Genomic DNA, 16,110 nt, shown 5'->3' with positions numbered 1-16,110 from the left:
TGATTACCGATGGGGACCGCCGGAAAAAGACGAAGACGCCGACGAAGACGATGACGCGTTCGGAACCCGGAAGACGCGATCGGGACGCTGGATCCGGTGAGTATGGGTCAATACCTGCTCTGGACACCTCAGCTACCTAGCTGAGGTGTCCACAGCAGGTATTTAACCCTTTTATGGGGTACTTATATCGCCGTGATCGGCCGGGCGCTCCTGGCCGGCCGGTCCTGGCGATCGGGACGTGGCACCGTGGCCACCGTTACTTTTAACAGTAATGGCGGTCGGTGTCGTCCTCGGACAGCACCGACCGCCATTGCTTTCCGGGTCACCGGTGACCCGGAAAGCTGCAGATCGCCGCCATATGCTGATCTGAATTGATCAGCCAATAGCGGCGATCGTCAGCACGGGAGGGGTTAATCACCCCCCGTGCCGACAAGCAGGGATGGCCTGCTATACATTATAGCAGGCCATCTTCCCCCATCGCTGCGTGTGTACACGCAGCGAACGGGGAAACCGCGGGCGTAAATGTACGCCCGTTTGCGTTAAGGCACGGGTTTTGGGGGCGTACACTTACGCCCGCGGTCGTTAAGGGGTTAACCCCTTAAGGACAGAGCCTGAAATGGCCTTAAGGACAGAGACAAATTTTATGAATATGACCTGTGTCACTTTAGTCATTAATAACTTCGGGATGCTTTTACCTATCCGGCTGATTCTGAGATTTTCTCGTGACATATTGTACTTCACATTTCTGGTAAAATGGAGTCGATACTCATAACGAATCTTTATGAAAAACACCAAAATAACGTGAAAAATTGTGAAAAAATGCATTTTTCCAACTTTGAAACCTTCCTGCTTATACAGAAAATGGTTATGCCACATAAATTATATATTAAATAGCATTAGCAACATGTCTACTTTATGTTGGCGGCATTTATTAAACTATATTTCATTTTTTTTAGACAATAGAAAGCTTAAATCATTAGCAGCAATTTTCCAAATTTTCTGTAAAATTTCAAAATCAGATATTTTCAGGGACCTGTTCAGGTTGAAAGTGGATTTGAGGGGCCTGTATGTTAGAAAGCCCCACAAAGCACCCCATTTCAGAAACTGCACCCCCCAAACTCTGCAAAAGCACATCCAGAAAGTGTTTTAACCCTTTAGGGGAGTCACAGAAATAAAAGCCAAGTGTGTAAGAAATTTGAAAATTTTTATTTTCTGTGCAGAGATTTTATTGTAATCCAATATCTTTCATAATGATAAACCTATTACTAGAGAAATGCACCCCAATATTGATTGCCCAGTTTCTGCAGTTTATAGAAATACCCCATATGTGGCCGTATTGCGCTATTTGACGCAACCACAAGCCTCAGATATAAAGGAGCGCCCAGTGAATTTCAACGCCTCTGTTATATTTGGTTATTTTTGACCGTACCACTTCAGGTTGGCAGAGGCTCTGGGGTGCCAAAACATTAAAAACACCCCTAAAGGGACACCATTTAGAAAACTACACCCCTCAAGGAATGTAACAAGGGGTGCGGTGAGCATTTGGACCCCAAAGGGGCTTCACAGATTTTCAGAACTATGTGGTGTAAAAAGGAAAAATTCTATTTTTTACACTAAAATGTTGTTCTAGCCTTCATTTTTCATTTTTACAAGGGGATAAAAGAAAAAAAAAACACCAAATATGTAGCGCAGTTTCTCCCGAGTACAGAAATACCCCACATGTGGACATAAAGTGCCAAGCGGGCGCACGACGAGCCTCCAAAGGGAAGGAGCGCCAATTGTCCTTTGCAAGCTGGATTTTACTGGAATGGATTTCAAGGGTCATGTCGCATTTACAGACCCCTCGTGCTGCCAAGACACTGGAAACCCCCCACAAGTGACCCCATTTTGGAAACTACACCCCTCAAGGAATCTAACAAGGGGTGCAGTGAGCATATGGACCCCACTGGTGACGGGCACAAATGTGGAACAATGTGACGTAAAAGGGAAAATTTTCATTTTTTCACTTTCTCGGCACAAATGTGGCCGTCATCAAGAGGTCCATATCCTCACTGCACCCCTTAATAGATTCCTTGAGGGGTGTAGTTTCCAGAATGGGGTCACTTGTGGGGGGTTTCCAGTGTCTTGGCAGCTCTGTAAATGCGACATGGCGTTCATCATCCATTCTGGCCAAATCCAGCCTCCAAAATCCATATGGCGCTCCTTTCCTTCGGAGGCTTGCCCTGCACCCACACGGCGCTTTATGTCCACATGTGGGGTATTTACGTACTCGGGGAATTGCTCTACACATTTTGTGTGTTTTTTTTTCTCTTTTAACCCCTTGTGAAAATGAAAAATTTAAGGCTAAACCAACATTATAGTGTAAAAAATGTAATTAATTTTCACGCCATATTGTTCCACATTTGTGCCCGTCACCAGTGGGGTCCATATGCTCACTACACCCCTTGTTACATTCCCTGAGGGGTGTAGTTTCCATAATGGAGTCAATTGTGGGGGGGTTCAACTGTCTTGGCAACACAGGGGCCTTTTAAATGCAACAAGGCCCTTGGAATCCATTCCAGCCAAATCCAGCCTTCAAAAACCAAATGGCGCTCCTTCCCTTTGGAGGCTTACCCTGCACCCACATGGCGCTTTATGTCCACATGTCGGGTATTTCAATACTCAGGGGAAATTGCGCTACACATTTAGTGTTTTTTTAAATCTTTTAACCCCTTGTGAAAATGAAAAAATCAAGACAAGATCAATGATTTAGTGTAAAAATTAAAAAATTTTTACACTAAATGTTGGTCTAGCCTTGATTTTTTTCATTTTCCACAAGGGGTTCAAAAAGAAAGTGAACACAAAACGTGTAGGGTAGTTTCCCCTGAGTACGAAAATACCCCACATGTGGACATAATGTGCCATATTGGCACAGGGCAAGCCACCAAAGGGACAGAGCGCCATTTAGAGGCTGGAATGGAGGATGGAGGCCATGTCGCATTTACAAAGCTCCTGTGCTGCCAGAACAGTAGAAACCCCCCACAAGTGACCCCATTATGGAAACTACACCCCATAAGGAATCCAACAAGGGGTGCAGTGAGCATATGGACCCCACTGGTGATGGGCACTTACGTAGAACATGTGCCGAGAAAATAAAAAATACCATTTTTTTCATTTTCACGTCCCAAATGTGGCCGTCACCAGGGGGCCATATCCCCACTGCCCCCCTTGTTAGATTCCTTATGGGGTGTAGTTTCCAGAATGGGGTCACTTGTGGGGGGTTTCTACTGTCCTGGCCGCACAGAGGCTTTGTAATTGCATCATGGCATCCTCTAATGGGAATGGCAGCCATACCTACTTAGCTGGGGAAAAGGGACAATTCTAATTTATTTGGGGGTATTAGGCCAATTATTAGTTTATAAGGTTGGAAATGACAGGTGTCCATCAAATTCAACCTGTGTTGATCCAGAGGAAGGCAAAAAACCCTCGTGAGGCAGACGACAGTAGCCTCATCACTGGGGAAAAATTCCTTCCCGACTCCATAATGGCGATCAGAATAATCCCTGGACTAACGTGACCCCTGAAATAGGAATAAGGGACAGAATTTAGATAATGTAGAACCCCCGTACAGGTGGTGACCTTTATCCAGCAGTTGGAAGATCAGTTCCTGGACGATCTCCCCACTAACTCCGAGGATGGGGGGGGAGGGGGCATCTGGGGGCAGGATTCGGGTGTCCCTTCCTTCATACACTGTAATGGTACATGTACACTGCGGAATGGCGAAGGATAACCCTTTGTGCATTCCGCAGCTGGCACCCGCCGGCGGACTGATGCAGGCGTGCGTCTCCGCTCGTGTCACACTCCATTCTATGCAGGGGCGAATTCCGCCCTCTGTCCAAAGAATGAACGTGTTCATTCTTTGGACGGACAACGGAATCCGCCCGTGCATAGAATAGAGTCTATGACACGGGTAGAGACATGCGCCTGCATCAGTGCGTCGGCGGGTGCCAGCTGCGGAATGCACAAAGGGTTATCCTTCGCCATTCCGCAGTGAGCACGTACCCTAAATCTGTAAGAGTACCCTGAGGTACGCTCACAGAGTTTGTAGAATTTCACGCCATACCGTGATCTCTTATTGGGACGGTACTGTCGGAAAAGACGTGTCTGGGGGGCAGCGTACGCTACGCTACCCCCAGACACGTCACTTGATGATGATGATGATGAGGATGAATGGAGGAAAGAAGGATCCCCCCATTCATTCTCACTGGCTGTTTCGGTGTTGGAGGCAATAATAGCATATGCGTCCGACGCCGAAAACACCCTGGGGGCCATCTTTATACGGGGACTAGTATATGGGGTATGTAAATGTTTATTGTAAAACTTTATTTCTTGTAGTGTAGTGTAATGTAGTGTTTAAGTTTTTTTGACAGTAAGAAAATAATATCCCTACGCCAAGAAAGGAGCTGCTGATAAATGCCGCACTTATGTGCGGCACTTATCAGCAGACAGTGGCGGTATGATATAGGGGCGAAAAACGCTCCTACGCCAAAAAGGAGGAGTTGCTGATCAGTGGCGCACTTACGTGCGATGCTGATCAGTACTCAGCGGCGTTAGGGCGCAATAAAAGTAAAAAAAAAAAAAATTGGGGGAAAAAAAAAATAAAAAATCTTTTTAACCCAAAGCAACTGATCAGTGAATGATATTCACTGATCAGCCGCTAGGGGGCAGTAGAGAGAAGATTGCCGGAGATTACCGAGGCCCGCCGAAAACGAAGACCCGAGTGTTTCCGAAGATTTCCGACGCTGGACGAACGAACCCGGAAGCGACGCGAAGAAGACGCGAGGACGGCGCGGACCGCAGATCTTCGCTCCGGACGGCCAGATCAGGTGAGTATGGTACACCTGCACCACACACACCTGTTCTGCACCTCTCAGCTACCTAGCTGGGGGGTGCAGAACACGGCAAAACAGTTTTTTACAGTATGATCGCCGTGATGGGCCGGCCGGTACTGGCCGGCCTATCACGGCGATCGTGGGGGTGGCATCGGCGCCATCTTTGGTGGGGACACTTATGGCGATTGGTGCTATCTCGGACAGCACCAATCGCCATTGCTTTCCGGGCCACCGGGTCACCGATGACCCGGAAAGCTGTTTTCAGCTGCAATATGCTGATCTGTTTTGATCAGCATACAGCAGCGATCGTCAGCACGGGAGGGGTTAATCACCCCCCGTCCCGACGAGCACAGATGGCCTGCTATACATTATAGCAGGCCATCTTCCCCGACCGCTGTGTGTGAACACACAGCGATCGGGGAAACATCGGGCGTACCTATACGCCCGTTTGCGTTAAAGCCCACCCTGCGGGGGCGTATAGGTACGCCCGATGTCGTTAAGGGGTTAAAATCGCTCCATTCCCATACTTATCACGCTTTTATCCTTTGGTCTATGGGGCTGTGTGAGGTGTCGTTTTTTGTGCCATGATGTTTACTTTCTATCGGTACCTTGATTGCGCATATACAACTTTTTGATCACTTTTTATTACATTTTTTGCGGCCAAAAATGCGCAATTTTGCACTTTGGGATTTTTTTGCACTTTCGCCGTTTACCGTGCGAGATCAGTAATGCGATCGGGCGATTAGGCACGTGGCGATAGCAAACATGTTTGTTTGTTTATTTATTTACTTTTATTTAAAACATGGAAAAGGGGGGTGATTCAAACTTTTATTAGGGGAGGGGCCTTTTTTATTAATAACGTTTTTGTTTTTTGTTTTTTTACACTTATACTAGAAGCCCCCCTGGGGGACTTCTAGTATAAGTGCACGGATCTCTCATTGAGATCTTTGCTGTATACTTATACAGCAAAGATCAATGAGATCGGCACTCGATTGCTTTCGGCTGCTGCAGCCGAAAGCATCCGAGTGCCGAGCCGGGATCAGAGCCGTTTTGGCGAAGACCCCGGCAGGAGTAGGATGTGTGGATCACTCCTCCGGGACAACCAGGCACCAGGGAAGTGCTGCATACAGTATTCGGATGCAGCTGTCAACTGCGGCACCCGGGATCACGGCGGTTCAGAGCGGGGTCTGAACACCTCTTGCAGACGCATGACGTACTGGTACGTCACGCATCCTTAAGAGGTTAAACTTTTGTTGGGAAGGAGCATATTTACACTTTTTAAGTGCCCCTAGGGGTCTTCTACATGCATGCATTAGATTGCATTCACTGATCACTGCTATGCCATAGCTTTAATCCGTGTTATCTGTGTCTTCTGGCTCTATTGGAAGAGTGAAGACCTGAATTCACAGGGGAAAGTAAGAGACCTCCATCAATCAGGCAATTCGATCGGCACCCCTGAGACACGCTGCGGGGGTCACGATCGGTAAGTAACAGGAGCTGCTCCTGTCACTTTTAAACGTTGCAGCGTTTAAGGGGTTAATGGCAGGCAGCCATGCAATCGTAGTAGTGAGGTGGTGAGGACTCTGCTGCTGAGTTCGTTTCATAGCTCGGTACCCCGGCGGGGCATAATGCCTGTTTGCACTAAGGCCCAGCCTGCGGGGTCATACATGTATGCCTGCAGTCGTTAAGGGGTTAAAGGGTTGTCCCTATTGATCGCCAAAACTTTAGCTGCTGTTACAGCCAGGATACCTGTAGGCATTTATAATATGCAACAGCATCTGGTAGCTGTAATATATGGTTGTGTGCCAGATTAGGACTTGACCTTTGCAGAGCCTTTCTTCCTAGGATGTGAGGGTCCATGAAGCGAACCCCTTAAGAATGTCCCACTAGCCTAATGTGACAAAGGATTGTCAAATTGGGATAATCCCTTTAAATTGGGGGTTACACAGAGCTTCAGCTGCAGCTTTAATGCAAATGTTGTTCATCTTATGTGAGCGATTTTGCTGCTGTTCAATCTAATGAAAACTGTGTATATGACTTCCAGAAATGTAATTGTATAATTGTTAGGTCTGCTGTCATAGTGACTCTGTTATGTGGTCCTTGTGTAGCTTACTATGCATGTGACCAAGCTCTATAATATATTGACCCTTTTCTTTCTTTTTTTTTTTTTCAGCTGGAAGAAATGCAGCAGTTAAGGAGTTGTAACAGGCAGCTGCAAATTGACATTGACTGTCTCACCAAAGAAATAGATCTTTTTCAAGCAAGAGGTAAATTCATAGGATGATGTGTTTATTTATATTTTTATAAACTTCTGTTTTAAACTTTCAATTTTACCATTTTATATATTTTTAGTTTGAGTTATCTGGTTACCAAAATAATCTTTATTTTTTTTTTCTAATGTTCCAATATTTTTTTTTTTTTGTAACTTCTTGAGTTACAGTTCAGTGTTTTGTTTTGTTTTTCTTACAATTTTCTTAATCTTAAGTGTTGCAGTAGATCTACACTGAACTTAACTAGTGATAAAGTGGTCATAAAACCTTATAGTGATAAAGTGGTCATAAAACCTTAAAGTGTCACTGTCGTTAAATTTTATTTAATTTTTTTTTTTTTCAGAAATCAATAGGAAATCAATAGAAATCAACAAATCAGGCGATTTTAAGAAACTTTTTAATTAGGTTTATTAGCTGAAAAATGCATTTTTATAATGAAAAAGCAGTTTAAAGCTCTCCGTCTTCATGGTTCTCTTATGGAGAGGGGAGGGTTTGAGGGAGATGAGGCACCAAAAACAACAAGAGTTAATTTACAGCTACATCACCGGGCTATCTCCTCTGAAATCTGCCCTGACATCTTTGACCTCTGAATACTGACTTTCACACAGGTCCCACTGTGTAATCCTTTGTTCTCTGCTGGCAACTAATCTTCCCCCTCCCCTCTCCGATGTAAAAGAGTCGAGATTTCCTGAAAATAAGTAGTGAATAGGGGGGGGGGGGGGGAGTCTTTCTGAATTCAGATAATGGCATATTTGCCTAATAAACCCAATTACAATGTTTCTTAAAATCACCTGTACTATTGATTTTTGCAAATAAAAATTAAAAAAAACAGTGACACTTTTAAGTCTAATAATCATGAAGAGCTGACGTAAACGATAAAGAGCTCTCAATACTTGCTGTCCAAGCAACTGTTTAGCGGGGTTGCTGGTAGTTGGACCCCTGCCTTTCTAATATTTATGGCCTATCATAAGAACAGAACATCCATTTATTTATTTTTTTTGTTTTTTTTAAAGGTTGAAGATGTATTCCCATATCAACTATTATTGTTATACTTGTAAGGCACATCAAGTTAAATATTTTCACAAATGCATTCATTTAGCAAACTTTTATCCTCCTGATATGGTGCTGTGGTGTTGTGATCGCAAGATCCTACATTGATACCATAACTGGGGTGATGCTTGTGTGTCTAATATTTATATATTTTATACTATATGTACTCTGTATTTATGTCTATATACACACCAGTCAGACCACTTTGGCTTTTAGAGCAGAATAGTGGTCGGTAATCTAGACAACAAGCTGTCAACAATAGGAGGAAAAGAGTAGTGTATTGGGAAGGAGAAAAGTTTGCTAAATGAATGTATTTTCAAAAATACTTTTTTTTTTTTTTTTTTTAAATAACTTATAATCCCTACAAGTTTTACTATATTAGTTTAGATGGGAATGTCCCTTTTAAATAACCCCTTTAATATGAAGCATTAAACTTGTCTGGAAAAAGGTTAATGGCCATTAAATACATTTTATTTCTTTTGTATAGGGCCGCATTTTGATCCCAGTGCCATTCATAATTTCTATGATAACATTGGATTTTTAGGGCCCGTGCCACCAAAGCCAAAAGGTACACAGTCTGTTGGTAAGTTCATGGCTGATGAGGGAAACAGTGTGGGGTGGGGGGTTATTTGATAAAGTAGCATTATGTGCTAAACTGACAGCATGTAAGCCTAATAGCTAATTTCAGAAATAGTGCCTTAGTTTGTGTGACATTGCAACTCACTTCCAAGTTGGCTCTATTCTGATGAGTTTGACGCGTTATCTATGTAATAAAGTCTACTATCTACCCACTCCTACGACTCCCATCGTAACAGTGCCAGGAGTCCCGGATCTTCGGCAGGGCTGTACGTCCAGCCTGCTACCCTGCTAGGTATAGCACATAGCAGTACTGATGTACTTCTATGTGCTATACTAGCAATCTACCGATCACAGTGTTAAGTTCCCTAGAGGAACAAAAAAAATTGTAAAAACATAAAAAGTGATCCTTCCTCAATAAAGGCATGTATTATTACAAAAAGCTGAAAAAAAACATACATATTTGGTATTGCCTCATTCCTAACTACCTGTACAATAAAACCATATTAAATTTTATTGTGCTTGGTGAACACAGGAGAGAAATTGCTAGAATTGCTTTAAAAAAAAAAGCCAGAATTGCTAATGTTGGTCATCCTAACCCCCAAAAAAGTTAAACAAAAATCAGAAGATCGCACGTATCACAAATTTTGGTATTAACAAAAATACAGCTTATCCCGTAAAAAAAACAACACCTCATTCAACTATATCAGCCAAAAGAATAAAACAATTATAGCTGTCAGAATGATGACCCCCAAAACAAGGTTTTGTTTTTTTCTTTTTTACAGGATTTTCCAAAAATTATAATTTATGACCGTTCCACAGATTACATGATAATGATTGGTGGGGGTCCAACCACTGAGACCCTGACTGATCATGAAAGTGGAACTGCTCAAGATAGCTGGACACTGTATTCCACCATCTTATGCTCTATTTCTGTCAGACCCCTAGAGCCTGAATTGAGTGGAAGTGCACATACTAGACCACTGCTTCACTCACAGAAGAGCACTCAGGACCCCTGTACTTTTTATTAGTAGGGTTCCAGCAATAAGACCCCTACTAATCACTTCTTACCTATCCTGTACATGGTAAGTAGTAATCTTAGGATAACCTTTTTATGTGTTTTTATTGTGCAAAAATAGTAAAATAATACAATTATAGAAATATCTAAATTTGCCATCTCAAAATAGTCCTAAATTTATGGGGTGCGCACATCTCTGGTGGCCCAAGAGGTGCGCAACATATGATGCACTGAAATTGTGTATCTGGAAAAATTGCAGCTTTCATTTTGCACCATATGATGTGCATTAAGCTCACCTGTGGCGTCTTAATGCTCTGTCTTTTCCTAGATGTCGTCTCTGAGGGGTTTAGTTTAAAAAATAGGGTAATCTTTGTTTTTTTTTGCTGTACTAGCACCACATGAGGCATTGTAAATGTACATGGTTCTCTAAAACCAGTCCAGCAAAATCTGCTCTAAATATGGTACTCCTCTCTGAGTGAGACCTGTCATGTGCCCAAACAGCAGTTTATGGTCACATATGGGGCACTATGGGTCATATTCAGGAGAGACTGGGTAACACATTTGGGTGTATTTATACCCCTGTGTCCCTTGTGAAAATTAGAAGTTTTGAGCAAAAACGCACATTGTTCCCAAAAACGGTTCCATAAAAATCTCTGCTAAATATGTGAAAAGGGCATCTTTCCCTTGAGAACCCTGCCGTTCGCTCAAACATTTTGTAACCCCCATAGATGGTACTGCCGTACTGAGGAGAAATTGGGCAGCACATTTTTTGTTGTTTATTTCCTTTTCTTCATTTTCATTGCTCACTGCTAAATGCTTTCCTCAAACCACCTGTGGAATCCTTATACTTATTACACCTTTGAGGGGTGTAGCTTTTAAAATGGGGTCACCTGTGGGGCATTCCACTCTGCTGTTACTACAGGGGCTCTTAAAGCGAACAATGCACCCAGAAACTGCTCCATCAAAATCTGCACTGAAAATGCAAAAGGACTCCCCATACCTTTTTGAGCCCTGCCATGTGACCAAACAGCGGTTTATGCCCACATATGGGGTGCATTTTTGTCTTTTTTGTTCTTTGTGAAAATCTGAAATTTTAAACTGAAAGAAAACCTTAATGGGGAAAAAATAATTTTTTTATGTCCTAATGAGAAATTTATTTCTTAAACATTTGTAAGGTCAAAATGCTAACTTCACCTCTTGATAAACTCTTTGAGGGGTGCAGTTTTTAATATGGGGAGACTTATGGGGGTTTCTAACGTACAAACTGCTCCAATTCACTTCACAAATAAACTGGTCCCTACTGTAACTTAGAAGCAGAAAGTCATACTAATGCAAATTTTTCATAAAATTTTAGCAATTTTTTTTTTTTAAAAAAGCCTAATATATTGACCAGTTGAATACAATAGAATTGCAATGTGTAAAAAGAAAAGTCTCAGAATCGCGAGCATACGTAACTCTGCATTGCAGAGTTACAATTAAATAAAGAGAGACAGGTCAGGTTATGAAAAATGAGCTTGGTCATTAGGCCAAAACAAGCTGCGAAAGCAAGGGATTAAAATTGCATGTGCAGAGAAGACTAATTGCCAGTACTAATGGGACACATCCAGAATCTGAATTTGAACTTAGCATGTGTGACCCACCTTGGTGAATGGCCAAGGGAAGTGGGTTTTTAAAGCAAAGCAGACACATAGGAGATTAGTACTGTATTTTTTTTTAATTTTTGCTTTATAAGACGTATCCTGCTTTAAGACGGTGTATATTATAGCAGAGTGCATCTTTATAAGAAAAGAAATGAAGACCACTGAAAACAGGAATTACAAGTTTCACCAAATTATGAGTGCATTTCTCAAGGCGTTGGAGGGGGAAAAAAGCCAAAAAGGGCTAAAAGTGGCGTTGCATTTGCAGTTGCATTTTTCTTGCTTAAAAACACTACGGCCAGATGTATGCAAAGTATACTTACTTATTCTCGTGCCCCATAGTGCCGCTCCCGGGTCTTAATGACAGCCATCAGCCTCCTTACAGCTCCTCCAGTGTCAGGTACCCGATCGATTGTCCGCTTAGTCAATCAGTGAATGTGATGGAACACTGCCCCAGTCACTCACTATCTCAGCTGGCAGTCAATCACCCGGGCCATGACATTGGATTCCAGGTGAAAATGACTGTTGGGGCCTTCAGCAGGTCATGGGAGCGTCGACACAGGGATGGGTAAGTATACTTTGTTACAGTTTCTGCTCCCCCTGCCTGCCTTCTTTGAATTTCACGGGACGTCTCTCTTAACAGGGAAATCTGCTGCTTTTACTTTGTACATATAAGGAGGGTTTGTTATGTTTTTTGGGTTTGTCAGAATAATTTGTATAATTCAATGTTGTGTTCTCTTTTAGAGCAAAGGTCCACTGTTAAAACACTAACAAAGGTTCCTGACACAGAGGAAGATGAAGGAGCTCAGTGGAATTGCACTGCATGTACTTTTCTGAATCACCCTGCCTTAAACCGATGTGAACAGTGCGACATGCCCAGGAATTACTGAGCCAGTAGATGAATTTTGTCAATGGAAATAAACGGAAAAATATCAAACACAACTTTTATAAGTGATAGGGGAAAGAATGGCCTTGTGGTTGTTTACTAATAGTAAACATTAGCCCACAGAATAATACCTCAGTGTTGCTTTGTGTGCAGTTGGGTATTTGCCCTTTTTTGCAATTCTCTATTCAGTATAAAACTGATAAACTTGGTTCCCAGCAGACCACCTGTACCATGTACAGTATTAATTGCCCTTAAAGATTTTTCACTATGCCCAGTGATTTGGGGTCTTACTCTTTTTTCTCGGTAAAAGTTACTGGATCTTTTTTGAATATGTGGACGAGAAGCAAAACAAACAACAACAAAAAATCATTGGCTTTTCTGTTCTTTGTATGCGAAAGGAGCAACCCCAAAAACTAACACTAAAAACAAAGGATTTGCAGCCAGCTGCTGCTGTCACATGAACAGAGAAAGGACTATGCAGTTCATGTGTTTTAAGTGCCTCTCGGGAACCTCACAAGACTTGTGAAACAAGCATCAGTACAATCAAGTGCAACAGATGAAAAACTGCATGTATTGTCTCTGTACAATACAGTGAAATTGCCTAAAGCTTTTTCCAATTGTACATAGCTCTGAAGCCTGCTCAAAGTGACCTTTTTTTTCCTTCTCACTTTTATTAATTTCATGTTTCTTCTGTATGTATAGTGTAATAGGTTTTTGTTAGTGTTTTCCTTCTCCTTTATTATTATTATTATGAGAAAAAAATTGGCACAGTCAATGACCTTTTTTAGAGCTTTTTATCAGAAAATCGGTGCCTTTTAACAAGGTGGTGGGAGGGAGTAAAGTATTGTGCATAGTTTTGATTTTGTTGGTCATCTCTCCACCACAGAATTTATTTTTCTTCTATATCCTGATGTCCTGTGAAAAACATGAAAACGGCGCAACGTTCTACCATCTTTTTCTGTACACATTAGACTTTACAGTGGGTGACTGTTTTTGTTTTTTTTTAAGAAATAAAAAACACCTTTTGAATATTTTATTCCAGAATGTGCCAAATGTCGTATGCCTGTTTTATAAGTCTTAGAACAAGTGGTATATTTGTGGCAAAAAAAAAATCTATGTAAGGTAAGCAGTCCTGGTATTCCCAAGGTGATCCGAAAATGCAGGTCTACCTTGCCCATGTTGCAACCTCTTATGTTCAGTAATACTTTCAAGTACTGTATTAACATTATCTGCACAACTAGTTTTGTTAAGAATGAGAAAACCTTTCTTAATGCTCAGATTTTGCATAGGAAGCAGTTTTTTTTTTTTTAACTTATTGTATGTACATGGGTCCATGTTCTTTGTTACAGTGGTCTCAAATCTGAATTTCCTGTTTGAGGCTGTTGTATCTTAAAACAGGCGCTCCTATGTCAACAGTGATCTGGGTAATTTTCATTTCCAACAAGAATATCGTTGTGGGTTTTGGCCTTTTTGAAAATAACTGGCTTTAAGCAATGATCTGCTGAACATGGTAAAGCTTATGGAAGTAGTATCACGCATATTGTAAGCAAATCATTTACATAAATTAACTGATACACTGCTTGGCATCTCAAAGAAATGTGTGTTATTGCTGCTTTTATTTAAGTATTAAAAGAATAAAATTAGAGACAATCAGTGACTCACCTTTTTCTTTCAGGATTTGATATTTATGTAGCCATTGGTTTAGTAAAGTCATCCACTGTAAATGATTTAAAGGACAAGTGCCATGAAAAACTTTTTCTCAGTAATTGAAGCACATTACAAAGTAATATAACTGTGTAATTTGCTTCAATCACCTATGTGCCCCCCTTCCCTGTCTTTTCCCCCCTCAACCCCCCACCAGGAAGTGTAGGAAACTCAGATACCTAATTACTGTCGTCACCAAGCTCTTCTCTCAGCTGCTTCTTGTGACGATGAGTCATCAGCAGGAGGGCTGGGCTGTTACACCAGCCTCCCTCTCCCCTGCCTTGTCAGGTGACTCAGCTTGCTCAGCTCCGATTGGCTGAACAACTGCAAGCCATCTGAGTCATGTCACTAGCTTATCTTCTCTCCGACTGACTCCCAGCACATAAGCAGCCTCCCCCCCCCCCCTCCCCTCATACACTCTCCTGCTGCCGAGTGGACTCAGAGAGTGAAGGAGTCATGTCACTAGTGAAGATAAGCAAGTGACATGACTCAGATGGCTTGCAGTTGTTCAGCCAATCGGAGCTGAGCAAGCTGAGTCACCTGACAAGGCAGGGAAGGGGGAGGCTAGTGTAACAGGAGCTAGAGCAGCCCTCCTGCTGATGACTCATTGTCACAAGAAGAAGCAGAGAGAAGAGCCTGGTGATGACAGTAATTAGGTCTGTGTGAGTTTCTTACACTTCCTGCTGGGGAGTTGAGGGGAGAAAAGACAGGGAAGGTAGGTGATTGAAGCATATTACACAGTTATATAACTTTTTAATGTGCTTCAATTACTGGGAAAAAGGTTTTCATGGCACTTGTCCTTTAACATCATGCATTGTTTAAGGTTTTTGTACCAGAAACTAAAATGTGATGAGCCTTATTTGTTAAGGCTATTCATTGTGTTGCAGAATACATTTCTATGTAGTGTTGCAAAGGCTTGTGATGGATTGGGCCTTCCAACATTGTAATTGGGCTAAAAAGCAGAACCAAAGCACTTAAAAGCAATTCTTTTTTGTTTTTTTTGTTTTTAAAAAGACCATTTTCAGCTTTATCTGCAGTTTTCTGTGAAGATTGAAAAATTTTTACTTGTTTTAATAATAAAAACTAATTTTCGATATCTTGAGCTGATGGTTTTGTGATTTAGCTGGGTAAACAGTCTTTGTAACAGATAAGTTATTTATAAAAATAAAAAAAATATATATTCTAAAAACTTGTTTTTGTCTTTTTATTTAAAATGAAACAATATTTGCTTAGTAAATAAAACTTGGAAAGAACAGTTATATTAAGTGTTATAAATTTAGCCTCAGACTTGAAAATAAATGAAAATAAAAAGTTATGAAAATAAACACATTTCGAAAGTATTGATCAGTTGGTGTTTGAGTGTTCTGACTGCCAATCAGGAGAACAAGCCAGGAGAAGTATGTGCTCTGCGCATTATCTCCTTGATCAGTGAAGAGACTGCTGCATAAAACTAGTCTATATGGGGCTATCTCTTCCCACAGGCATATGGCAGGTACACTTTTAACTCCCTTTATCCCATTTGATAAGTGTCAAAATTGTAGTAGAAATTATTATGTTTACAGTGGGTTGAAGGAAAAAGAACACTATTCATACACTCACTAAAACAGGGAGGAGTGGTAAATTTTAGCTTTGTGCAAGAGAAATGAGAACAAAAGCTGCACTCACAATCTGATGTTTTCAGCGCTTTATTCCAATATAAAAAATAGACAGACAGTGCGGACATACACCGGGCAGATGCCAAGCAGGTTTACCACACAGTGTATGTCCGTGCTGTGTCTGTTGATTTTTAATATTGAAAAAAAAGAGCTGAAAACGTCGGATTGTGAGTGCGGCTTTTCTTCTCTTTTCCCTTACACATTGGTTTACTTTAGACAATGTGCCAAGCCCGCACCTCCGGACTTTGCTCCCATTGGAACCCTGTTAACACATGGGACTGTAGTGCTGACCTTCTGTACATTGTGTTCAATTTAGCTTTGTTTCACCCTGTCATCTCCTTGCTGCTGGAGAGTGGCTTTATAGCCTTTCATATAGAGCCCATCTCATGCAGAGAGGAGACTGTGGGGGATAAACAGTGCTCAGCTTGTCACCTCTTCCCATC

The 16,110-nt window shown here is 41.8% G+C and overlaps 1 protein-coding gene across 4 annotated transcripts in view; it reads left to right on the top strand.

The window, feature by feature from the left end:
- Positions 1-14,113, top strand: part of TAB2 (TGF-beta activated kinase 1 (MAP3K7) binding protein 2) — a 111,379-nt gene extending 97,266 nt beyond the window's left edge. For 3 of the 4 annotated variants that reach the window (XM_069975051.1, XM_069975052.1, XM_069975053.1), the window contains 3 exons: positions 7,045-7,138; positions 8,679-8,774; positions 12,167-14,113. In XM_069975051.1, coding sequence (XP_069831152.1) covers positions 7,045-7,138; positions 8,679-8,774; positions 12,167-12,312 — 336 coding nt within the window. In that variant the 3' untranslated portion in view covers positions 12,313-14,113. Of the gene's footprint in view, positions 1-7,044; positions 7,139-8,678; positions 8,775-9,707; positions 9,853-12,166 lie in introns of all 4 variants that reach the window. The other variant, XR_011363655.1, reaches the window with a different exon arrangement.
- The last annotated feature ends 1,997 nt before the right edge of the window (positions 14,114-16,110 follow it).

This window comes from Dendropsophus ebraccatus, chromosome 6 (genome assembly GCF_027789765.1).
Source record: "Dendropsophus ebraccatus isolate aDenEbr1 chromosome 6, aDenEbr1.pat, whole genome shotgun sequence".
Lineage (NCBI taxonomy): Eukaryota > Metazoa > Chordata > Amphibia > Anura > Hylidae > Dendropsophus > Dendropsophus ebraccatus.
This window is presented reverse-complemented; position numbering and strand designations above follow the sequence as displayed.